Genomic DNA, 25957 nt, shown 5'->3' with positions numbered 1-25957 from the left:
AGACGGAGCCTTCAGCAGCTTAGAGGGGCCAGCAAGCGAAAGGACACATAGGAGATAGTTAAATGGGCTCATGTTATAAGCAGAGGCCTGAAGTGGGTCAGGGAAAAAAGTAATTACTTTTGACGAGAAATTGTAGGGTTTTTTTTTAGGTGGTGGGGACAGCTGCACAACTGATATCTAACATTTGATAGAGCTTGGATTTTGGAAAAAAATGTAGTGCATTTCAAGCTGCTATTACAAAAAGCAGAAAGGAATGGATACTTGGAAGTATGTGGTAAGTTTGGGAAACTATACATATTCTGTTGACTGGGTTCCTGGAAGAAGCTGGAAGGGAACTGGAAAGAGAATTTGGGACCAGATCACAAAGGGAGTTTTTATTTTATTCTGCAAGCAAGGGGGAGCCATTGGAAGTTTTAAACTGAGAAGTTCTTAAATGTTTTTAGTAAGATAACTCTGAGGCCAAGATAAAGCATGGATAGAATTTAAAGGAAACTGATGCCAGTGGCTCTAGCCAAGGGGCTACGGCAATAGTCCAGGACAGGGACAGCGTGGCCTGGAACCGGGGTAAAGGCAGTAGGCACTGGGAGCAGGGAATGACAGAGGAGCCTTTGTGAAAGTCAGCTCAAAAGGCAATGGTGACCTCGGATCCAGGAGCTTCACTTCTAGTAACTTATTCCTCTGAGGTTCTCATGATTTGGGTGCATGAAAACACACACATCACAAAGCATTGCAGAATTATTGGAAATTGTGCTATTTGTAATGAATATACATATGCCTTAGTGAGTGCTTGAGTAATTATAGTGCATAATCATACAGTGTGGCACTATGAAGTGCTTAAGAAAACTGGGATATCACCTTAAAACTTCCTTAAGTTAAAAAACCGCAGAAGATAGGAGCACGAGGGTGGCTCAGCCAGTTAAGTGTCTGACTCTTGGTTTCAGCTCAGGTCATGGCCTCATGATTTGTGAGCCCCACACTGGGCTCTGTCCTGACAGAACAGGGCCTTCTTGGAATTCTCTCTCTCCCTCTCTCTTTCCTTCCCTCTCTAAATAAACTTAAAAAAAATTTCAGGAGACTAATCAAAGTATGATCTAATTTTCTAAAATAATGAATGGAATGCACTTTACATGCATAGGAAAAGACCTTTTAAGGGATTACGTATCCTTTTGACAATGACTGTCTATACAGGGCGAGATTACAAATAATTTTTACTTTTTATGCATTTCTCTATAGTGATGTATTACGAATGTTTTCATGCTTAAATATGTCTGTCTGTTGTGCTTATCCATGCATGGCATGGTCTTAGATTGGGCTTCCTATGAACAGGCTCAGGGTTGGAGAGCACATGCAGAAGGGGGTTCTTGGGAGAAACACCTGTTCTGAAGTGAGGAAGACAGTAGCGGGTAGAAGGGCAGGATGGTCCACACTGCAGTTGTAACAGGCATCCTGGGATCTTAGAGTTTCCCTGAGTGGAGACAGAGGGGCTGGGAGCTTGTTTCCTTGCATCAGTCAGTCATTGGATTCAGACTTCCCCTGGGGAAGGGGCCTGACTTCGCGCAAGGCGGTTCCCAATGAGGGGGATGCAGCTCAAGAGTGGCCAAAAACCAATATTCCCAACATCTGGGGGCTGGACGCATGGACCCTGTAGAGGGGATCAGGGAGAGGCACTACAGTATCCACCACAGTTACTTGATATGGGCATAAAAGCTGTTCTCTGACTTTGCAGTCGTTGTGAATAACCACACTCAGCTTACATGAATCAAAGATGAAGGACGAAAAATGGCGATCTCGGAGTGGCACAAAATTCAGTGAAATGAAATGTTTTTGACTTTAAAAAAAATCTTAGCAATTCGGACTAGAAAGCAATATATCCAGCCTGATGAAGGCACTTTCTCTAGCCTGCCCTTTCATGAAGCTCTGACCCCTCAGGGCCCGCTCCACCAATCTGCGTGGGCCCGAGGCCTGGCTCATCCATGCCCGTGGCCACCATGCAGGGAGCACTCTGATTCTAGTAGGGCCATCTGCCCCCAGGGCAGCCCCAGTTTCTGTGTTTGCTACTGTTCTGGTTTTGTCTCTGTTCTGTTCTTGTCCGTATGGGTCTTTTTCCCCCCCGACTAACTCCCAGTGACTTCCCTTCCTTTCTTGTCTGCTCAGCAATACATTTGAAGGTATATTTGTTGTAATTTATTTAGCACCTAGTGTTTCCCAGTGGGAGGGTTTTTCGGTGTATCTAGTCCACAGCACTGCAGAAAGCTGACCCCCAACCATCTTAACCAAAGGCAGGTTTTCCTTTTGCTGCTTATAATGTGACTTTCAGTTTTATGTGGCTTTATATTCTTAAACTCTCCCCTCTTATCTTGTCTGTCTTCTTTATTTAATCTCAAATTTTCATCTTTGACCTCTTTTCTTTAATGGAGAATCATTTGATCATTAATTAATAACTTTTCTGGTTTGTCTTGTTCAGGTGCCTTTTGCCAGGGGAGGTCATAGTCCCCTTCTCTCTCTCTCTCTCTCTCTCTCTCTCCCTTTTGTGGTATTTATGAATACATTCCATGCTATTTCTTTTCTTATGATTACTCATCCTCAAATGGGTGTGTTCTTTCTGAGCCAGCTCTTTGTGCAAGGACAGAAGTGAGCTAGGGCAGCTTGAATTTCTGCCTACTTTCCACCACCACCTCCTCTGGAGAGTGGCTACACTCATCTCTCTCTCCTTGACTCGTTTTGATCACAACCATTTTATATGGTGACGGGAAGCTTTGTGTTGGTCAGGTGAGCGTGTGGGCTGGCCACCGCAGATCCTTTCTTGTTTACCTAACATCCCCACATCCTGCTTCTCCAGAGATGATACGCTGGCCTGTTCCCACATTTAGCATCACCACTGCTGACACCTGAAGCCACGCAGGGATCGGAACGTCTCCCTGGTGCTCCCATGCATCTCAGACCTCCTCCTGTTCCCAGCAAGGGTCATTCAGTGTCCCTTAGAGTATGCCGCCTGTAGCGATCTCTCTGTTCTGCTCGCTCGACCAGAGAACCCTTGGATCTTGTTTCTTCCATCAGAGTCTTGTCTCATCCCGGCTCAATTTTCCCAGTTCTTAGCAACCTGTCGAAAAGACTGATATTTGGATTATCAGTGTTTCCTACTGCATTGGCTTCACTTTGTTTCTCATTCTCCTTGTGTTTGGTTGATTTGGGGAACGAGAGCTTTTACTACTTCCATCGTGATCCAGAAGTCCAGAGAAGGATTATTTCAGGGTGATAGAAGATTAATACAGGTGAAGGAGGGGCCAGCAGGTAGAAAGTCTGAGAAGAGATGGGCTGGAAGAATGACCCTGGAAAGAAGGGCTTCTCTTCCACAGAGACAGGAGGACAAAAAAACATGGAGAACATAAAAAAGGAATTTTAGGTCATTAGGAAGCAAATTGAAGGCTTGAAAGGGTACTTTCCCCTATGGGAGATGTGGAGCCTGACAGACATACAGGAAGCAGCAACACATCTTTATTCATTTACTCCGGGAAGTTTCATCCCAAACATGCTATGTGCGAGGCAGTGGGGAAAAGGCTGCGAACAAGACAGACAAGTTCCTGTTTTTTGACACTTCACCTCCTCTTAAAGAGCCAGATAATGAACAAGGGAACAACAACAACAGCTTACTCTCTCTCAGGGTCTGTGATGGAAAATAACGTGCAGTGGAGTCAATGGCAAGGTCTCCCCCAAGGCCTGAAGGGACAGAGAATCCAGCCAGGTGAAAATGGGGTAAGAGAATTCCTGGCATTAAGAGTAGGAAATGCAAAGACCCTGAGGCAGGAAAGAGTTTAATGAGTTTTAGGGATGAATTGCCAGTCGGAGCCTAGGGAGCCAGAGAGAATGTGGTACAAGTGGAGGTCAGAGAGAAAGGCGGGCGTCAAATCACATGGGCACCATGAGAGCTGGGTTTTTTTATTCTCACGTTATTTACTCAGTCGGAAGAGATAATTAAGGACTTAAATGTAGGTAAATATGGATATTTTTATTTACCTTAAATGGATAGGTAAATATAGTTGAAGGCTGTGAAACAAGGCAGTGATGTGTGTTTTAGGAACACTCTAAATGCAGATTCTGGTTTTAAGGTAATATGAGCATCATGTACAGAGTGAAAAATGTAACGGTGCTCATAGCCTCATAATTACAAGTAGAGGCATCTGGGTCACGGTTCCAGGAATGGATACTGGAGACTAACTGTACCCTGGAACAGAAGTTACTCTAACGTTCCAGAGGGGTCTGTGCTTCACTGAGCATTGCTGCATTTGAGGGTGTGGGCGGAGGGAGGTCAGCCAGGAAAGCACATAAGAACTTGGGATCTCCTAGACCTGGAGGGTGGGAAGACAGGGGCCTTGTCAAAATGAGACAGTCTCTCTCTGTGTGGGGACCATCAGAGACAAAGCCAGCTAGCACCCAGAACACACAGCTTATTCTCGCGCTTTGTGTGTTTGGAAGGAGAAATCGCAACTGGAAATACGTCTACATGTTACCTCGCAGCACGTATTCCCAGGGAAAGAAGTGATGGGAAAGCAAATCATAACAAAGCAAATCTGGAGGCAAAGTAATAGAGCCCAAAACAGAATTAAATTTTTTTTTTTCCCAATTGGTATTTGGTCAAGTCTGAGTACTAATAGATTAGCTTTTAAAGGAAACACACTTTCATAGGATCCTTTCCTGTTGAAGCTAAAGACTTTAAAGATGTATTCGTGTATTTCCTCCTTCCTTCCTTCAACAGTGGATGTTTGAGATCATGGTCTCTATAGACCAATCCGTAGATAAGTGACTTTTCTCTTTGGCCTCCTTCATGGTAAATTTCTCTGCAACAGCCTTTGTGCTCTAATCGGTTTTACTGAATTCCCAAGAATTTCCCACTGATCAGTAAAGCTTCTTCTTAGAAGTGGACTAAAGCTGATTAACTTCGGCTTCTACTGATACCATATAAGAGACTCCTTATAGAAGGAGGTGAAGTGTGGATCCAGTTTTCTTTCGCATTCATTGCTAATTGTTCCAGGGGTTCAAGCGAGGCCTCAACGACCAGCTGTAACACAAGTACTTTGTCTGGGAAGTTTGAAGGACTAGAAAGTGCCTGAGCTCCTTCCACTCTCAGTTCAAGTACAGTATTCTGGTCCTGGCAGCGGGGAAGCAGCAGGTGCACGCGGAGGAATCGCTGGCCACAACAGTGGAACGTTTCAGTAGCACTTGGCCTGTCCCAGAGAACCTATTTTTGTTTCATATTCATGCCCCGGTAGTAGAGTTCAAACTTATTTTGGGCTTGCTGATGGCCATACTGTCAAGAGGATATCAGCGCATGGAGCCAAGAAGCTGCCATCTGTGCCATGTTTCTATCTCAGGAATTATTTAGAAGGCTGATCGCTCAGTTAGCTGGGCCTCTTGACCTTCTAGTGTGACGCTAAGAAAGGTGACGCATACTTTCTTGAAAGTCACTTCACTTGTAATGATCCATGCAGTCCCCTTAATATATGGTAGGGGTTAAAGGATTGATCTGATTGCGCTGGTAAGTATTGACCCCACGATGCTTTCCCCGTGGTCGGGACACCATGAATGATCATTTGTGGCGAACAGAAAGTAGCTCTCAGCAGTGGTGTACTAGTAAGTAATTAACAACGGGCTCTCCAGGGAAAAAAATACGTGATTTGTAGCATTCGCTGATTTCCATGGCGGAATATTGAGGACACTTCATAAATTCAAAACCTTCAATGAGACGGGAAAATTCCACAAAAGGCAAAAATGACTAAAAGTAACTCAAGAGAACACAGAAAGCCTGGAAACTCTATATGTATTAAAGAAATTGAATTCATTATTAAATCTTCTCGTAAGAAAACTTAGAAGTCCAGAAAGCTCCCCTAGAGAAGCATATCAAATAAGTAAGGAAGACAGAATACTAATCTTGCAGAGTCCCTCAGAAAATAGAGGAGGGAGCTTTTCCCGCTTTGTGTTTTGAAGTCACCGTTGTCCTGGCACCAAAATTAGAAAAAGACATTATGAGGGCCACCCAGGTGGCTCAGTTGGTTAAGCATCCGACTCTCAATTTCAACTCAGGTCACGATCTCACGGTGGTGAGATGGAGCCCCGCATCCGGCTCCATGCTGACAGTGCGGAGCCTGCTTGGGATTCCCTCTCTCCCTCTCTGCCCCTCCCCTTCTCATGCTCTCTCTCTCTCTCTCAAAAATAAATAAGTAAACTTAAAAAAAAAAGACACTGTGAGAAAATAAACCTAATTACAGATTGATACACTTAATAAAGACAAGAGAAAAATTCTTAACACAATGTCATTAAGTGAAATCCAGCAATATATAAAAATGATAATACCTGATGACCAGGTATTAAAGGTTGGTTTAACATTAAAAATCTATATAATTCATCATATCAACAGAATAAAGGAGAAGAGCTATCTGATCACCTGAGGCTTTACAGCAATATTATCTGAAAAAAATCAGTACTTGCTCATTACATACATAAATGTAGGATGGGAGAGATTTTCCTCAACATGATAAAAGGCATCTAAGAAAAACATGCAGCTAATAGCAAACGCACATGTTGAAAGGCTGAACACTTTCCTAAGATAGGGAAAAAAAACAAGGGTGTTCACTGTTCATCACTTCTAGGTAACATTGCGCTAAAGGTCATAGTGCAGTAAGAAAAGAAAAAGAAGTAAAAGGCATCCAAATTGTAAAGGAAGAAGAAAAGCTATCTTTATTTGCAGATCATGTACACATAAAAATCTAGAATGATTTGTGAAAGAACTACTCAAACTATGTGAATTTAGCAAAGATAGAGGATATGGTGTCAATATACAAAAGTCATTTGTACCTTTTATATACTAGCAACAAAGAATGTAAAAACAAATTTAATAATATCTACAATAACATAAAAGCACATGAAATGTGATAGATAGATCGATTTAGTGATAGATTAGTGATAGATTTTTTTAAAAATATGTACAAGATCCTTTTCACTGAAAACTACAAACTAAGAAACCAAAGATCTAAATAAATGGGGACGTAAATTATGTTCCTGGGACAGAAGACTCAATATTGTTAGGATATCATTTCTCCCCAAATTGAACATATTGATTCAGTATAGTTGTAATCAGAATTCTAGGAGGATATTTTTGTAGAAATTAGCAAGCTGAGATTCTGAAATTTAAATGGAAATGCAAAGGACTGAAAATAGCCAAAACAATTTGGAAAAGAAGGGTGGAAGCATACGCTAAGCAGAATTCTAAGTTGGCCCCAAGATTGCATTGCCTGTGGAGCAAGTATATAATCCCCTCCCCTTGAATGTGGGAGGGCACCTGTGACTGTGATGAAGATGTGCCCTATCGTCAGGTGACATTATATGGAAGAGGTGAAGGGATATCCACATATGGCTCTTTCCAGGATTGAAATAGCTTCATGCTTATATGTGGACTCCAGACCAAATGTAAAACTGGTTCTCACCCTTCAGAAGCAGATATGTCTTAACCACCTCTCAGGTCAGGGGCTATCCCCATTTATTGTGGGTCAGTCCTCCAGATCAGACCCAGGAAGGAGGCCCACACAGGCCCTGAAGCACACTTTTGTCTTCTGGGGCAGGAAATTCTAGGATCATGGTTTCCCAGGTCTGGAAAAGGAGAGCAGAGGCTCTAGATAGACCAGCCACTTGGCTCTGTGACTACCTCGCTCCATGGTGGGGGGAGGAGGCTCAAGGTGGCTGGAGTAGTGTCCAAAGTATGACATCTCAGGCTTTAATGTGGATATGAATGACCCCAGGGTCTTATTAAAATGCAGAATCAGAATATATTAAGACAGGACCTGGCATTCAATGTATCTAGCAAGCTCTTGGGTAACATGGGGGCTGCTGATCCATGGGACCACATTTTGAGTAGCAATGCTACTTGAGTAGCAATCTTGGGGCTTAGATCTGAGAGCAGGTAACACTAATATTGAGTACATTTGGAGTATACAGTGGAATGAATAAACCAAAGTTGTGAATAATTTAAAAATTACTCATTGTGCTTGGAAAGATCATAATGATAGTTAACATTAATGGCTTGAGTTTTGTTTTTTTCTTTTCCATCTTGTGCATTTATCAACTAAGTGAAAATAGTTGACCCAAAAGCAGGATAAACAACTAGGGACCCCAATCTGGTATTGAAACTATGTGTGTAATCTATGGTTGCCTATTATAATTATCTTTCAATGTGTTTTATGAAGCAAGAAATGTTCATAACATCTTAGGTTTTAAGGGTGAACTTTTTTAAAAGGCTACTATTACCCATGTTGTAACTGACATACTTGGAAAAGAATTTTGGAACCTTTCTGATGACTGGCTTGTGGTATAACCACTGGGAGTTTTACGAAAAGTGGCATTAAAATATTTACTACTTTTATTAATAAAATGTGGGGGTGGAGATGACTTATAAGAAATGAGATAAAAAGCGTTTCTTTTTAATATTTATCTGCATTTTATCATGCTGTAGCATTTACTTTGAGATGTAACAACTCTGCAGAGACTTTGAGCCCTCCCTCTGGGATTGTTTCCTTTTCCATGCTACATTTATTGACTGTGTACAAAAGCATTTGTGTTTTCTCTAAAATTCTAAGTTGAAGGTTAAGACCTTGGACCATTCATTTCTTTATTTAATCTGAACTTCTCTCACCATTAGTTTGAAGAAAGATAAGAGAATAAATTGAGTAGTCTACTCTCTTTTGATGTCTATGTTGCCGATGGGTCAAAATAAATCTCAGGAACCCAGATGAGCATGTAAATTATTCCAAGAGAATTAGGATTCTTGTGTTCCATTCACTTTGCTCTCAGTGCAACCAAAGCCCCTGCTTAAGCTATATAAATTAATACATTTGCAGGAAATGTGACTTTGGGACATTTTATATAGCAGTGATTTTAATGCTGTTAGTGGTGAAATGGAAACTTGAGAATGTGAAGATTAATTTAAACCACATGATGGGTTCAAGGAAAATACACTACAGTTTCTTGAATGTGTGCTGACTCTGTACAGTGGGGAAAGGGATCCAAAAAACCACCAGTGAACTTTTAAACTCTCTTGAGAGGATTCAAACCAACCCAATTAGCCCTAGAAGAGAGCTGTTCCAGATGACAGACACGATTTATCTTTCCCTCGAAAATAGATCCCTTTGCCTGAGAGAACACAATAGGGAGATCAAGGAAGGAAGAAGGACCCCACGCATCACCACTAATGGAATGAAGTTAGATCTCTCTTTCCAGTCATTAGCTGGTTTACTGATTCGCCTTTCACTGTAGACTACAGTTCTGTTGGGTTCTTTGAACAATGGATAACCAACAAATTGTATGTTGTGAATTTGAAATAAAGGATTTCTTTTCCCTTCCAGTTCGTTGTAGCGGTGTTCTGGATCATTTATGCCTATGACAGAGAGATGATTTACCCGAAGTTGCTTGATAATTTTATCCCAGGGTGGCTGAATCACGGAATGGTGAGTGAACTAAAACAAATAATTTCCTTTCATTAAAAAAAAATATATTAGGGAGCTATTTTCTAATTTAGGCTTTCCATAGAATCTACCTAAATGGCAGTGAAATGATGGGGATTATGAGAGATTATAATTAGAGAAGAATGCTGAATGTAAATAAAAAACAACTTCCATGAAATTGAGTCACTATTAAAACTATGTAGAAGATGAACCCACAGTTTATAAGTTGTTGGTTTTGTTGGATAATACAACTAGCTTATTCCAGGATGAATTTAATTTCTGTGCCATTCAAAGACTTATCCCCTATTGGAGCCTGAGGATCTTTTCCAACCTATACAACTATCGAGGGCCATTGTTCCCCACGTGAGTGGAATTGTGTTGGAAGCAACAATTCTCCTTGGAGAATTTCCCCAGGAGGAGCAGCAAGACTATTATTTTCCCTGGGAGATCTGCCGCAGGCATGGAGGCGGCCTTAGCGGTGGGTGCTGCCATGGCAGGCTGTCCCCACTGGAGCGCGTTTGCCTGGGACTGCTGGGTCTTTTCCTTCTCCTCAGTCTGATTCTTTCTGAAGCTTTAGCCATGGTGTCGTCTTCACATGTTTCAGATCAAATCTTTTGGATGGTTTGCACATCACCTTATAAGATCTGAGGGTATATTTTCTTCAGAGAAATTTTGTCGTTGTCTTCTCGTTCTGCCTCTGGAATTGAGCGGTTTTGTTATTAACTAAGAAGCCTGCATTTTTTTGGTTACAGCAAAAAAATAGAATATGTCACTGGGTGCTCCTGGTGAAAAGGGCAACCCATCACAGAAATTATAGGGGAAAGAGGAGCTACAAATCACACGTCATAGGTCCAAAATAACAGTTTCCTTTCTGCCCCCAATTTTGGTATATTTTGAGAAAAGTGGTGTGTACTAACAAACATTGCTGCGGGACTTTGATTAATCCTTTCCTAAGACAACTCATCACAAGTGGCACAACTGGGAAAACTGGCATTTTCTTTGAATCCAATTAGAGCCACACTATTGAAGGATTAATGTGGCATCTCTGATTCAGTTCCAAACGAATAAGCTGGGTCTTGTCAGCTTCATGTAACCATCTAATGGACTTGATGTGGTTACTCTATGCCTCTCCACCTTTTGACTTTTCTTGAATGTGCAAAGCCTTTCGTAACCCCATGTCTTTGCAATCCTCTGCCCCAAATGCTCTTTCCATTCTTTCCTGGGGAATCCCTTCTCATCCTGCTCACTTCTATAACATCTCTCAGAAGCCTGTCCTCACCCCCATAGGCCAGATTAGCTCCCCTGTCAGTTACATTTGCAAAGGACCTTCAAGTCTCCATTAGACATGTCTGTATCCCCCCTCACTAAGTGTTCCTTCCCAGTGTAAAGCCTCCAGCCGCAAGCACTCTGCCCACCCACCTGGCATGCAGTAGGATCAAGACATGTTTGTTGGATTGATGAGTGAATTTAGTATATAGTCGTCCTCCCCCTTATCCAAGAGGGATCTGTTCCAAGATCCCCAGTGGATGCCTGAAACCACAGATAGTACCATACTGTGTTTTTTCCTATACATACATACATACCTATGATAAAGCTTAACTTATAAGTTAGGCACAGTAAGAAATGAACAATGATCACAGAATAGAACATATAACTACACAGTAATATACAGTAATAAAACTGTGAATGCTATTTCTCTCTCTTCATAATATCCTACTGTACTGTACTCACACTTCTTGTGAAGATGTGAGGTGATAAAATGCCTACACGATGAGATGACATGGGGTAAATGAGGCAGGCATTGTGATGTAGCCTCAGGCTACTACTGATCTTCTGGCATCTGTTTCCAGGCTATGGTTTTCCTGGGTAACTGAAACTGTGAATAAGGGTACGGGGGGGCTACTGTAGCCAGTTTCCATAATTGTTCGCCAGTCAGTAATAATAGCTGTTATTTTTTTGAGAACCTACCGTGTGCTAGGTATTCTACAGTGGTTATACCATTTAATTTTCATAGTGGTGCTATGAACAAGAAATCGGTATCCCTTTCAGAAATGAAGAAACCAAGGCTCAAAGTTTCTGACACAAGGAGGGCCTTAACTGAGAACCAGTGGTTGCATCCTGTGCTATAGAAGCACAGTCCTTAACTAATATTAGGCCTATTGTCTACACCCCTCAAATGCACAATATTACCTTTAGGCCAGAGAATAAATCACAACCCTTGCAGATCCAAGTGCTAGTTAATGTTTCAAATGAATGGTTCTAAAGTACTGATGCAGTCATTAGAGGTATAACTGAACTCTCATCATTTCCCCTTGAGTCACTTTGATGGGTTGAATTCTCACTCTTGGAGACAAACACTACTTAGAAATTCAAGGAGAACTTGAGTGATATGAATATTTCGGAAACAGAAAAGATAAATGAATCGACATGTCAAATCCTCGAAGATAATAAGAGCTCCACAGAGTCTCTCCTCGTGAGTTTTGTACTTTAGTAGGGATGAATGACCATTTCTCTGGTTTTCTTCATGTTCCAGTTCATGGTCTCAAAATTACTAACAAAGAAGTTGCCTGTATGGGGCTGAGGAATATTTTGCAATATTAATCGACATTACTCTAACTTTGTATAGATGTAACTTTAAGCAGGATACTGATTCCTTCGATTGGCTCTTAAAATATGAACATAAACTGCTGGAATCATGAATAATTTAATTTTTATAAAAATGTGTAAAAAATTTATGAAATACCAAAAACTCAAATAGGCATTTTCAACTTTATTTAAATTTTATGTAAAAGTTTAATAATAATTGTCATGTGTATTTTATTTCAAAATAGATACTTTTAAATATTTTATTTTAAAAGTATGAAAATAATTCAATTAAATTTTTTTACATCCATTTGAATGTTTAAATTTTGATGAAGACATTCCAATTGTGTGTACTTGGATTATAATTACATTGTTTCTAATTAATGCATTACATTAGTAATATCAATAGAGCTTAAATTTTGTGAGTGTCCATTATAACAACGTATTTGGTGAATTTGCTGAAATGAAGGCAAGGAATGAAAATTTTAGAATATTTATATTTATATTATATTAAATAATATAATTTTTGTAATTTGCCACTCATACGTTTGTAATTTATAATTCTATAAGCCTTTATTTTTCTACTCATCCAATCACATAATTTTTATTTTGCTTTATGAAATATATATCTAACAATGTAGAAGGATAGAACATATTTTATTTAATATTTTGCTAGCTTAATTTATAACTTTTAAATATTTATGCAGATGGTGTATGGTCCTTTAGGCTTTTGGTATTGTCTACCTAGAGTTTTATAACTACAAGAATTCCAAGAGACAGTGTACCCTGTTCTTACATGTAGAATCACACTCATTGCTTGAAGAGTGTCAGCATCAGCTCTTAGGATCCAGAGCCCTGAACCGCAAAACTGAAATGCAGTTTGTAAGTCTGTCACGGCACCATTTCAGAAGACGTCACCAAGTCAGCCTTGAATTTATAACACTCAACTGCCCAGCACAAAATCAGTTAGAAAACAGACTCACAAGATCTAAAATTCAAAGGACTTTCCTTTTGATTTACACCAAAATACCCAAAAGTTTGACACAATTGGAACTAAAGGAAAGTATCCTGTCTCTTCTTTTCTATTGTCTACTTCTTTTCTCTCAGCAAGCAATCTTAGATTTTTTTTTTTTTTTGAAGAGAAGAGGAAACGGATAAATAGATGAGTTGCAACAGTAATACAACCTCACTAGTGTAACCACTAGCTTATCTCAGGGCTCCATTAAAATAGCACATGCACACACACAAAATTTTAATTTATTACAATTAAAAATGTAAATCTATAAAATATAACACATTTAGCTGGAGTCACTTCAGTAGCCAAAATCAAAAACTGTTCTATCCTTGCAGCCCTATTTCTTTTTGTATTTCCAGCAATTCGAGCAGCACATGATGCCCACTAGGCATTCACTAAGTATTGGTGATAAAAAGGGTATTTGTGTGTTTGCTTTTGAAACTTGGAAGAATGTCATGCTTACATTTATATCCTCCTACCACCTTTCTTTCCCTCAGTCCACTGATGAGCAGACAAGAGAAAACTAGAGGTGATTTCAGCAAAATGAATCCATTTTAAAAATGTAATTTGAACAGTCATTGAGAATTGAGGTTGGGTTCTGTGTGGATACAACCTGTGGGAGCTGAGCTTTGATTTAATTCAATCTAGCAAACATTTGTTGAAAACCCACGAGATGCAAAGAAGCCTGCTAGGTAATGTGTGGTTACAGGAGAAAAATATTTACACTTTTAAAGTATAGAAACGGCATGTTTGAGGTGGAGGAAGATGAGTGGGGAAACAGTTCCACCAGCCAACAGAGTGGTCCCCAGGAGGCTGTGTTCACTCTGACAAGGAGAAGCACTATTGTTATTCTGGCCTCTTCCTTGGTTGCAAAAACAGATCCCTGAACCTTTCTCTTCTGCTGATTACAAGTTTAAAGCATTGTCAATGGAGTAAATATACATTAAAAGCAATAAATAAATAAATATTTAAACTCTAGAAAGATTGCAGATTCTCAGCAATGCTATAAGAGGAAGAACCAACCATGAGACAGTGTCTGTGCTTAGTGAAGACCTAATTAATGTTTATAAAATGCTTTGAGAATGCCAAGCACTGCAGAAGTTTGGGTATTATTATTGTTATTATCACGGATCTTTAAGCATACATGACCTAGATATTCTCATAATCACAGCAGTTGTTCAATTCTCCGTATAATTAATAAGGAGATACAAAAATAAACCCCACCTCTCTTCATGCTTGATTTGTCAGTTTTTCTTATTGTATGTCACTGATCCTCAAGAGAACTTTAATTTAGGTAACCATTTATTCCGTTCGATATTATTTTGACATTTGGTAATTACTAAAGTTTTTGTACATCTGTCTCCGAAGAGAAGGCGTTGAATACTGCTTGGATGATCATTGGTTTTGCAGGAACTCAGATTAGATGTTATTCTTTTGTTAAATAACACAACTCTGTGCCACCCTGATATGGGATATTTCATAAAATAAGCTGTTGGTCAAAAGAAGACTATCTCCTTTTTCATATGAATAAAGCTGACCTTTCTCATTTTCCCAATATATTCTAAAGTAACTGGAAGATATTTGTAAATTTTCAAAATAAAAGTAAGACTGGAGCAGAGGTCAGAAATTTCTTGGGAACCACTTTCTAAAACTCTCAATGGACCTCCCAAAGAAAATAAATAAGACCCCAAAGACCCAGGAACAAGAAAGAGTTCCATCCACAGTGAGGCAGATGCTTTCACAGTTATTGCATACGGTTCTCATGTGTAAGCTTTTTCATGTCCAGTTTTACCGATCATAGCTTTCTCCTTGTGAATTTTCATTGGCTCAATCTCACCTTCTCAGTAAAGCCTACTCTGAGTAGCCTATTAGGTATTGCCAACTACTCCCATATCCCCAGAGTCCCCTCGCTGTCCCTGCTCTCTGTCCCCCTCCTGGCACTTACTATCCTTGACATATTATATGGCTTTACTTTTATGTTGTACTTATGGCTTATTGTCCGTCCTCTCCTGCTGGAATATAATTTTCATAAGAGCAGGGATCTTTGTTTCAGTTACTCATTTATTCCAAGCGCCTCAAACAGTGCCTCTACATAATGGAAAACAATGAGTATTTGCTGTATGAAATGAATGAATTTTATCAATATTCTATGTCCATGTTTTCTCTTGTTGTCTTCTCCCCTTCTTGGTCTTTTCCTTTTCATGGTAGTTGATGGAATACAACCTCAAACCATTCACTTCTTTCCTAGCTTGTATTTTACGTCACTCTCCCATCTCAGCTGCACTGCAGCAAAATCTTAGACATGACTTGCTATCCCCCCTGGGGGTCTTGTCGGTTGGTACATATCATATTGCTGCTACTGCCTGAGAAGGCCTGAAATGATGTCCAAAAAACACACCATGGTCCCTGGAACATCTGAGAGTTACAGACCAGGCAAATCATATCCTGGGTCACATTTACTGAAAAGTTCTTCCCTATATTATTTTGTCTGGGTATTAGTTGTTTTTTTTCTCTAGGGTAATAGACCATGGCTTTTTAAAGCAATTTTCTGACATCACAAATTCCTGTGTAAAACTAATTTTCCACGTAAGGGTAGAATTCAAGGCTAATATCATTTGGCATACACTCTGCCCTTTTTCTTGCTCCACTGAATAGATGAGCAGGCCCAGCAGTCGTTTGAGTTCATCATAAGGTCTATAAATTATATGCAGATATTTTGGGGTCAGCAAAACCCAAAGTGTGGTTTACTCAAGCTCTTTTACCCTTAATCCTTAAATCCATAGATATTTCAAAGTAAACTTCATTCATATGTTTCCCATTCATTTGCCCTTAGTTGTTCATAGCTGGGGGAGAGGAGGGGCCAGGCCCGAAGGTGTTGTCTTAGGAACTGGCTTCCTTCTTCATTACCACAAACAGATCATTCATTAGCCACAGACCCAACTCGTTGGCAGAAGTCCATCCCTATATCCTTTCCAGTTTCCTTTTAATTGAAGCTCCAACCTTGGCAAGCATCAGCGATAGCTGCCAAAGAAAGTGAAGTAGAAGCACAAAGCTGCATTTTCTATCATAGAGGCATCATCTCTCAACTTGGGAAGTGGTTCTAAAGATCAGCGGGTCCATACGCCATGTGGCACCTAAATGACCTGAACAGTATCTTTGCAGATTCTCTTTCAGTCTCTGCTGGACATCTCCGATGATGGGACTTCAACAGTGGACCGAGACCATGGAGTCTTCAGCTTAGGAAAGACTCTCATAAGGAACTGAGCCTTCTGTTCTTTCCTCCAGCCCAAATTGGCCCAGTCCATTCATCCATTCCACAGGATTCAAATACCAGTTGTCATTGTTTTCCTCATGTTCTCTTCCAAGAGGATCTCGCTCTTCCCCATAACTTCAGTCTCTCTTAAATGTTGGTCATTCCAAGTTGGTTCTTCCTGTTCCATCTTCTAAGGGGCATCACGCTCAGCATTTGACACAAGGACCTTGAGATGAACATACTGTAACAAATTCACTACGTTAACCCCTCACCTCATTACCTTAACCCCTTCCCTCAGTCTTGTTACTCATCCCATGTTGCCACTTGAATAATGACTGAAGCATCTAAAAGCTCCTCTTTCTACCACATCCCTCACAGTTAGTCGGCACGTCCTATTAGATGTATGTCCAAAGTAGCTGCCAAAGCTGCCCCGGCCCCCTTTTCTCCACCATCCCGGCTTTAGTTCAAGGCTTCATCATCTCTCAACTGAACAGAGGCAATAGGCTCATCTCTTATCTTCCTGCCTCCGAGCTATCTCCTCACCAGGACTTTCCCCGCACTGCTGCCTCGGTAACCTTTCTAGAAGATCTGAAGTTCTGATGGTTCCTTGCCACATTCCCTTCCCAGACACCACCTGTGAATGAAGTGGTCCCGAGTCTCCTAGGCATCTGAGTGGGTCGCTTCTCCCTGCCCTCAGAACACTGTTCTGACACCTATGATTTCACTTATCACATTATTTGATTAGTATTTATTTACTTGTTTATTCCCCTAATGGGCTATGAGGCCATAAGGGGTAGCAACTGTTGTTTTTTTTCCTCCCATCTTTTCCTCCAGAACCTAGCATATTCTCTGACATTACTGCACACACAGTAAATGTTTACTGAAAAAACGGAATACAGGTCCTTTACTGTCATGCTCAGTCTCCCCTGACTAGGCTTCAGCTTGTCTAGATTCGTTTTTATAGTTTCATATGATTTGGCAAGAGCACAGGAGAGCAATTTAGCCATCGTCTTGGCCTATTAGTGCTGTCCAAGCTCCATTAACTCTTTTTGGTAGTTTCATTATACAATACACTGAAACTTCCACATCATTTTTACCCGACCAGTGGGTAGTTTAGCTAACATTTGAAGTTGTTATTTTGGTATTTTATAGACAAAATGTAGGACCTCTAGGTGTATTTTTAGTGTATTCCACCTTGTTAAACTCAACTAGAATACAGCATGAGCTCTGGGGAAGCCACAGTACTAAGGTTTTGAGGGTCATTAAATATACGTTGGAATTTAATAATATGATTGATTTCTAAAACGCTGTTTTGAATTGAGATGCCTAAGTTTATGCCACTGAATTGAAGCTCCTTTGGAGGCTACTGCTGTGAGTAAGGTCAGTAACAAAATAAGTGATTATTCAGAGCAATAAATTTTAACCATCTTGTAATTGTGCTTGGAGAAGATGGTTGATTCCTCTAGACAAGACAGGTACTTAGATAAAAACTACATATGTGGTGGCAGAAGAGATTGGCTACTGAAGATTATCACTATGTCCAGGGATAATAGAGAAACAGGAAACTAATGGAATACGTCTAGTGGAGAGAGAGTGCTCAGACAAGGGGTCTGGTGAGGAAAAGTGTTATAAGATGGTATTGGCACCAAGTGGATGGTAGACTGGGGACAAAACTCACCTTCGAAGGATAGGTGTTGATTTTTTCCAAGTTGGCTGGGAAGTCTAGATATCTAGAGATCCCAAGGGGTCATTGTGTTGGTCACATTTAGGTAAAGTGGGAAAAGAAGCCTTCCTGAGGGTCCAGAATCATTGTCCAAAATCCTTACGTTGGCACCAGATCATGAAGACAGCACAAATCCTCATCTCATCTCATGCTTCTTTATCCAAATCAGGTTGAAAAATGATCAAAGAAAACCAAAGAAAGACTGTGACAACCCACTAGAAAATGTTCAACCCAACTTTTTTTTTTCTGTTTGAATCCGAACCTAAACTACCAAATTTGTCCACAAAATGCCTGGTCTTTTAGAAATACTGGGTAACTTCCCTGAGCCTATTTATACCTCTTGTCAAGGTGAAGCTTCTCCAGGGAGTCTCCAGTGTTCCCCTCTGCTAAATTGTAGCCAATACAGAATGGCAATGAAACCTGCCCTCCAGGACATTCCAGGACTGAGTGTGCACCCAGCCCTCATCTCCCAGTCAAAACCCTCTTTTTGCTCCAAGTCCTCTCATGCATCAACTCTCCCTTATAGAGCTGATCACCCCTTCTTTATGAACCTCTACCCCACATGTGCCTCTATTATAGCATCCATTGTGCTTTACTTGTAGTATATTGTTACATTAGTCTGGAACTGGATGTTCAATAAGAGCAGGCACATGCTCTTAGCTCCCTCCCATAGCCCCATCTTCTGGATCAGTGCATGGCACATAGTGGGTCTCAGAAAATATTTTTGAAGGAATGAATGAACAGTGATGGAAGGAGTGCATTTCTATCGTATTTCCTTACTCTCCCAGACTGGTAACACTTTCTGAAAAGGAAATAAGATTATTTTCTCCAAGTGAGCTCAGGCCAGTATGTAGGATCACCATGTAATTCTCTATGTTTCATACCCTAGTCCTTCAGTGACCCATTTTACCGCATCCTTGTCAAGCTCACTGGCTTACAATTTTCGAAATCAGTCTTCCCCTTTTCCACAGAAGAACTGTCTGTATCTGCTGGCCTTCAAGCGTCCAGTATAATACCTTGCCCAGGCTCACACAGCTAGCCGGCTCCCTGGCTGGAAGGAGAATGCTGAGCTGACTGACCCATCATGCTTATTGTATCCAGGGCCTCTCTCTGTGGAGCTTTGTTAACATCTAGTGAAGAGATGCCTTTCAACGTGAAATGTCATTATATTTCGCAAACATATTTATTCAAGACACTGATAAATATTCCTGGCATTTTAGATTATTTTCCTTTTCATCTAAGCAAGGGTGACTTTTTCCTATTGTCTTACCATATCCATATCCAGAGAATGAGCATGCCCTTAATGATCTAATTAATATATGTTTTAACCTAGTTGCAAGGATTAGCTTTGATGGGTGGAAATGTTTCCCTTAAGGCGGCCCCTTTCATCCTTATCAAATACATTAATCCGTGTGACCTGGGAATATATAAAATTGTCTTCTATGTCCAAGTGCCACTCCTCACATGCTACTATCTATATGTGTTAGGATACAAAGGTTGAAGTTAGTAAACATCCTTTTCTCTGTCTACCCTGCTACCGTGCACATCACAGAGCGTCTTTTTTGTTCGATTCTCTTTCTCTGACCGGGGTAACCCCAAAAGCCACTCCATTTCTGTCTGCAGCTCTTCTAATAGGTGCAGACACGTGACAAAGGGGAACTGAATCAAATGACCTCTCGAGTTTTCTGTTTTATTCTCATTCTGTGAAAACGGTTTAGTGTAAGTGATTTGAGAGGTTAGTCAGAATAGAATTCGCTATTCAACGGTCTTTTTAAATTTCCCTACTGAATCCCACTAGTGGGGAGCTTACAGCCTGTTGTGGAAATTCCTGAGATTGGCGTGGAAGCAAATAGTACAATGCCGGCCACTTGATAGGCTGGATAGATGTCAGTTCCGTCAAATAGGATATGACAGGAATCTTATGGAGAAGCTAAAATTTCCCTAGAGCTAATGACTCCCTTACTGTCATATACAAAGTTACAAGCTAGCGTCACACCTTGTCTAAAGCTGCAAGGAAAAATGCTCTGGTGGAAATCTTGTATTTTTAGCAACACCAAACTTGTATATACTTCTAGCATAAAAGTTAATGAAATTCCTTTAAAGTTTATATAAAAGTTCAGATATTTATCCTTGGACGTAGAATTCGCATCTCCCTTATTATTTTTAAGCATTTCCCCTCACTTGCACCTTTTGTAAAGAACTTTGCTTCAACTCAGAATTTGACTGCTGATATTCACACATATGGCAAATATGAACTAATCGGACCACAGATATTTTGCTGCATTCCACGGTGTCTCATTTATTTGTTTAATTTGCAGCCATAGCAACTAGATTCCACTACTTCAGGCTTTTACACAGACCTGCAGTCTGATCAGCCTGGTTGAAGTCTGGCACTCAGTGCTCTGCTCAATTGAAGACATATGCGCAAACTCACTTACCACGTTTTTTAACCTGGTTTTCACACTGGGCAGATATTAATATTTGCGTAAAGTATGAAAAGCCACCTTCTGCAAGGAGAGTAGGCAATTAGAAGATGTTGTGACCTTCTTTTCTGAAACATTTCAAATCTGAAAGTTTTCCTGGCATGCTTTTCAGAAGCCCATCTGACTTTGAAGCAGGCTGCCTCTCCACAGAAGGCTCACTCCAGCAATGACTAATGGATTGACCTGGTGCCATGCTAGCACTGCTCCACGCATGCTGCTCTGCACAAGACGAGCATTTGGAAATGACCTTGAAAGGGAGTCTTGCCAAGCTAATGAAATATGGGCCTTCAAGGAGTGCCATTTCACAAGCGGTTTCCAGAAGGGTATTCACAGCATTGTCGAAACTGGGCTCCTTAATTTGGTATTGGTTTACCACGAGTGTTTAACATACACAAGGAATGATGCTCCTTCTTGGTTTTATGAGTTGTGCTTTGTTACAGGTTGGAAAAATTAGGTAATGGTGAAAACTGGCATCCCAGTGTTGTTCCTCTTAAGGTGTTTTTGTTTCAAACATTCGCTGGAGGAAAGGAGGATGCTCAAAGGGTCCAAGTGTAAATAAGGAGATGGGAGTTTAAAATGAAGGGTAAGCTGCAAATGGGGGTCAAGGTGGTGTTCGTGGGTAAAGATGGTAGGAAGAGGTACCTCTCTGTACGCAGTTTACTGCCCAGTTGATAGGATTCCAACTCACCAGATTTCGGTTCTAGGAGGACAGTGTTCCTTCATCTCAGTATGCACGCCGAGAGTGCATAGTCTGTGGTAGTTGTTTAAAAATGTTCATCGCCATTGACATCAGTTGTTGCTATATGGCTTTCCATTTTAGTGAGTGATGTATTTCTGTTGGTGCACAGAGTCTTTTTTTTGATTGCGCTTCTCATGCTGGTGAAGTTGGCTGACATTTCAGGATCTGTGAATGAAGCTGTGCTTTAACCTTATTTGGAAGTCAGAGATCAGGCTCCTGGATTCATATGATTTGGAAAGGTCCCCCTCAGGTTCTCCTCCTGTGACCTCGCTTCTATAATCATGGGTAGCAGAGACAGTCCAAGGTCAGGGCAGTCAGGTGGGATGTTAGAAGAACAATGGGGAACAAGTCATATTCTCTTAATTCGTTCTTAATTAATTATCTTCATTCTTCGTTAGTTTGCTGAAGCCAGCTCTCAGATTTTTATACAAAATTAGATTGGATACTTCTTTTAAAAAAAAATTTAGCCCCTCTAGAACTCTCTGATGAGATTGCTAAAGACCTCTGGCCCTTCTTATTTCTAAAATACTGATAAATCTCACTAAGTAATCTTGGGAAACAAACATCTATAAGATCAGGGCAGCATACTGTCAATGGCAACTTCCCAGAACATTCCTTTTTACTTCATCTGGGATTTTTCAATAAGTAATTTGATATTTCTGTAAGTTTAAACTGGAATCACTAAAATGAAGGCATTTTTCCCTTATAAGCTCAAGCCTTCCAGACTCATCATTTTGTAGAGTTACATAAGTAAGCCATGCAACTAAGCTCAAAGTCTAAATTATAGAATATAGTTGTTGTAAAACTGTTCACGTTTTATGCAGCAACTTACATTAAAACCAGTAACATATTTGCAAAACAGGTTTTGTAAGCAACAATTTATATTGAAATCCAGCTTGGTGATTTTTCATTAGATTTTGCTGAGGGTTATATGCTATATTATTCACTTGTGAAATTTTTTCTTTCTCAGTTGCTTATGTTTGGTAAGTTTGCTTGAAAAGTCTGGCATAGGAATAGCTCAGAATGATGCCATTATCTTGCCCTGTTTTCTTTATCTGTCTGTATTTGGGTGATTTGCTTTAAATTTCAGTTCCATACCTTTTTTTCACTTTTAAATGTTTCTGTTGGAGAACACATTTTCCTAAATAGTCCTGATCCCTAGTTTAGAGCCTCATCATATTAATATGACATTTTTATAATATTTCCTAAAACATTTATCAACTGCTTAAATAAAGAAAATATGAAAGAGGGAGAGAGAGACCAAAGAAGGGTGAGAAAAAGAGGAAAAGGCAGCAGGGCACATCAACCAGAAAGAACATCATGACTTCTGGTACGTAATATCGTAGATCACAGCTCACAGGAACCAAGAGATGGACTAAAAACACAAGGTCCAGGCAATGAGTTTTTGATGCCCTGAGAATCCTCGTGTCCTTGTGTCCTACTGACTTGGGCACTCAGCACTGCCTTTCTCTTCCTGATAATGCTTTTTCTTTTATCTTTTCAGTAAACATTTTAGATGTGAAGAAATACGGGAGCTTATCATTATTCAATACAGAAAATACCTTCACCTTTAAACTATATTCACAGTCTCACCATCCTATGTTTTAGAATCATACGAGATGATTTGTGTGTAGGTAAATAGAATGTAAAATATTTTCTTTTTTTATCATTTATTTACTTATTTTAATATTAAATTTATTGTCAGATTGGTTTCCATACAACACCCAGTGCTCATCCCAATAGGTGCCCTCCTCAATGCCCATCACCCACTTTCCCCTCCCTCCCATCCCCTATCAATCCTCAGTTTATTCTCAGTTTTTAAGAGTCTTTTATGGTTTGGTTCCCTCCCTCTCTCAAAAAATTAAAAATAAAGTATTTTCTTATGAATAACTTCACTCTGCACCCATGCGCAGCTCCTCCCGATTGAACAGGAGCCTTCTTTCCAAAGCCCCAGGTAGAGACTTGCTCAACCTTTATTCTAACACTGATGGCATGTTGTCCTCTGCTTCCTTGTCTAATTGTTGTAAAAGATATCTCAAACATCGTCTGTGTACCTTATATATATTTCTACTAGTACACATAAGTGAAAGAAATATGACCCTGTATTAGTCAGGGCTCTCCAAAGAGACAGAATCAGGAGTGTGTGTGTGTGTGTGTGTGTGTGTGTGTGTGTGTGTGTGTATGTACATATGGGGAACTGGCTCACATGATTATAGAGCCTGAGAAGTCCCAAGATCTACAGTCAACAAGCTGGAGACCCAGGAGAACCAATGGTACAGTTTCGGTCCAAAGGCCTAAGGAGCAGGAAAGCTGATGGCCCAGGTTCTAGTCCAAGTTTGAGTCCAAAGGCAGGAGAAGACCCATGTCCTAGATTGAAGGCGGTCAGGAAGAGAGAGCAAATTCTCCTTTCTTCATCCTGTTATTCTAATTAGACCTTCAGTGAATTACATGACTCCCACCCCCGTTGGGGAGGACAGTCTGCTTTGCCCAGCCTATTGATTCAAGTGTTCATCTCATCCAGAAACATCCTCACAGACACATCCAGAATAATGTTTAACCAAATACCTGAGGGCCCTGTGGCCCAGTCAGGTTGACACATAAAATTGACCTTTCCAGATCCCCATCAAAAACTCCTCTCTTCCTTTAAATGTCAACTCCATTTGTTAAAGGTCTGAATAATGCTGTCCTGTTTCCATGCCATTAAAGTTACACTAAAGTTGGTCAATGCTGGTCGGCCCAAGTCTCACGCTCAGAGGTTCCTAGGATTCGGTTCGGGATGGGGCCCGTGCGCCATCTATATTCTTTGTAATGTGTTCTGAAGCACAGCCAAGTTTGAGAATCCTTGAATTCGTTATTCTCTAAGCTTCCTTGGGATTCAGTGAAAGTGGTTAATGGAAGAACACAAAGAGGGAAGTCACCCTGGCAGTGCCTGGAGCTGAGCTGAATGGAGGGCATGGTAAAGAGACGGACTTCGTTAGACGTGCATAACCAGGCTGACTTAACCATTAAGGCGTTGGTTACAAGGTGGCATCTCTGCCTCTTTTTCGACTGGGATAAAATACTGGCGCCATCCCAAGATTCTAGGAAAAATGAATCAATATTAACATTTCTTAAAAGATTAAAAGCATAGCACATGTGTCAATTATCATTAATCCTTGAAAATATTTATGGAGTTAAATGGTCTGTAACTAATTAGAGGTGGCAGTTAACAGGGGATATGGGTTTCCTCTGAGTTATATGAAACAAAATATAAATCTTTTTATATAACCCTATTTCCTACAGAAAGGATTTTTGCTTATCAGTGGGATTTTTAAAGTTTTATTTTATTTTCTTGGATTTCATTCCTTTTCCATAAATTCTATAAGCAGAATTACAATGAGGTGAGTCACAGTCTTAACACTTTTTTGGAGCTTCTTCTGCCAATGCAGCTTGGAATATAGGGGATTTTTTTTTAAAGTGTGTTTGGGAAACTTGGGGAGGGGAGAGGCAGGGAGGGAGGAAAGAAGGAAGGAAAAACAGAGACAAGGTATTTTACTTTAGACTAAATTTTTTTAAATTAATGACATTGTAAGGCTTCCATAGTAGTTCATCAGTGTGTTGTACAAAACCCTGAAGTCCAAATGGTTTGGGTTTTTAAAGTTCATTCATGAGCTAGTCATTTGGAACTGAGAACACATTTTACCACAAAAATTCTGTTATATAAGCGGTAATTAATTTTTGAGGCTAGCTCATAATCTGTCCTCATTCTGTTTTGAAACTGAATGGCTGTGCCTTTACAGTGATAAATAGACTATGCGATTGAAAATTTGTAGATCAAAAGAACATTAAAGCAAGAACATCAATTTTTGAGTCACTTACAGCTTTTCACTTGAATGCTGGTGCTGGAGGGAAAAGCAGATTTAATCTGAAGAGCCCACAGACGTGCAGAACGTCTAATGTCGATATTCGAGAACGCCAGCCAACCATCCTCTTCCGAGAGTCTCTGAAGCCACACGTGTGCTTCGGGCTGGTCACCAAAAAGCAACACGCTTAGACCATATTAATAAGTCCTCGCTGAAAAAATGTCTTCTTTCTTTCCTGCAACAAATACAGATGTCACATGTACCATAAGTGATATGCTCCTCATCACTTACACTGGAAGGACACAGGAAGAACATCTCTTTGTGGAGCTTATGATGTAGTGGGCGAAGTAATCGAATAATAGTGCAAGTAGATGACCTACGATTCATCCATGTTTATGAAATATTATAATATGAGCATTAAAGTAATACATCTGTACGAGGAGGAATGAAGATTTGTACAAGCTACACATGGGGATGGGAAGGCAAACCTTTGCTAAATACCTGCCAATGGCCAGCCACTTACTTACATTATCTCATTTTCTCTTCAGCGTGACCCTGAGTGGTAGGGACTATTACCACTATTTCACACATGAGCGGCTGAGACTCAGAAGTTAAAAATGTGTCCAAGATGGTCTAACACTCTGCACAGGGCCTGTGTACAAATCAAGCCTCCAGGACTCCAGGCACTTTCTGCCAGTCTGAACTGTCTGTTTTGCAAAATCACTCTGGAGAGATTTCCTATTAGTTTACTCAGTATTTTTTTTATAAGTATCTATGCAGTAATCTCCTAGAATTTAAGAGTGGAAACAATGTTGTATATCCTGATGCTGA

The 25957-nt window shown here is 40.3% G+C and overlaps 1 protein-coding gene across 12 annotated transcripts in view; it reads left to right on the top strand.

Annotated features, from left to right (window-relative positions):
- The window catches only part of AIG1 (androgen induced 1), a 313679-nt gene that overhangs the window by 74938 nt on the left and 212784 nt on the right, over window positions 1-25957 (top strand). For 10 of the 12 annotated variants that reach the window (XM_019425103.2, XM_019425100.2, XM_019425102.2 and 7 more), the window contains exon 3: window positions 9390-9491. The exons of the other annotated variants lie outside the window; for them this stretch is intronic. In XM_019425103.2, coding sequence (XP_019280648.1) covers window positions 9390-9491 — 102 coding nt within the window. The remainder of the gene's footprint in view (window positions 1-9389; window positions 9492-25957) is intronic. 12 annotated transcript variants of the gene reach the window in all.

This window comes from Panthera pardus, unplaced genomic scaffold, assembly GCF_024362965.1.
Source record: "Panthera pardus isolate Hobbes unplaced genomic scaffold, ASM2436296v1 HiC_scaffold_17, whole genome shotgun sequence".
Classification (NCBI taxonomy): Eukaryota; Metazoa; Chordata; class Mammalia; order Carnivora; family Felidae; genus Panthera; species Panthera pardus.
Note: the sequence above shows the minus strand (reverse complement) of the source record. Positions and strands in the feature narration are given on the sequence as shown.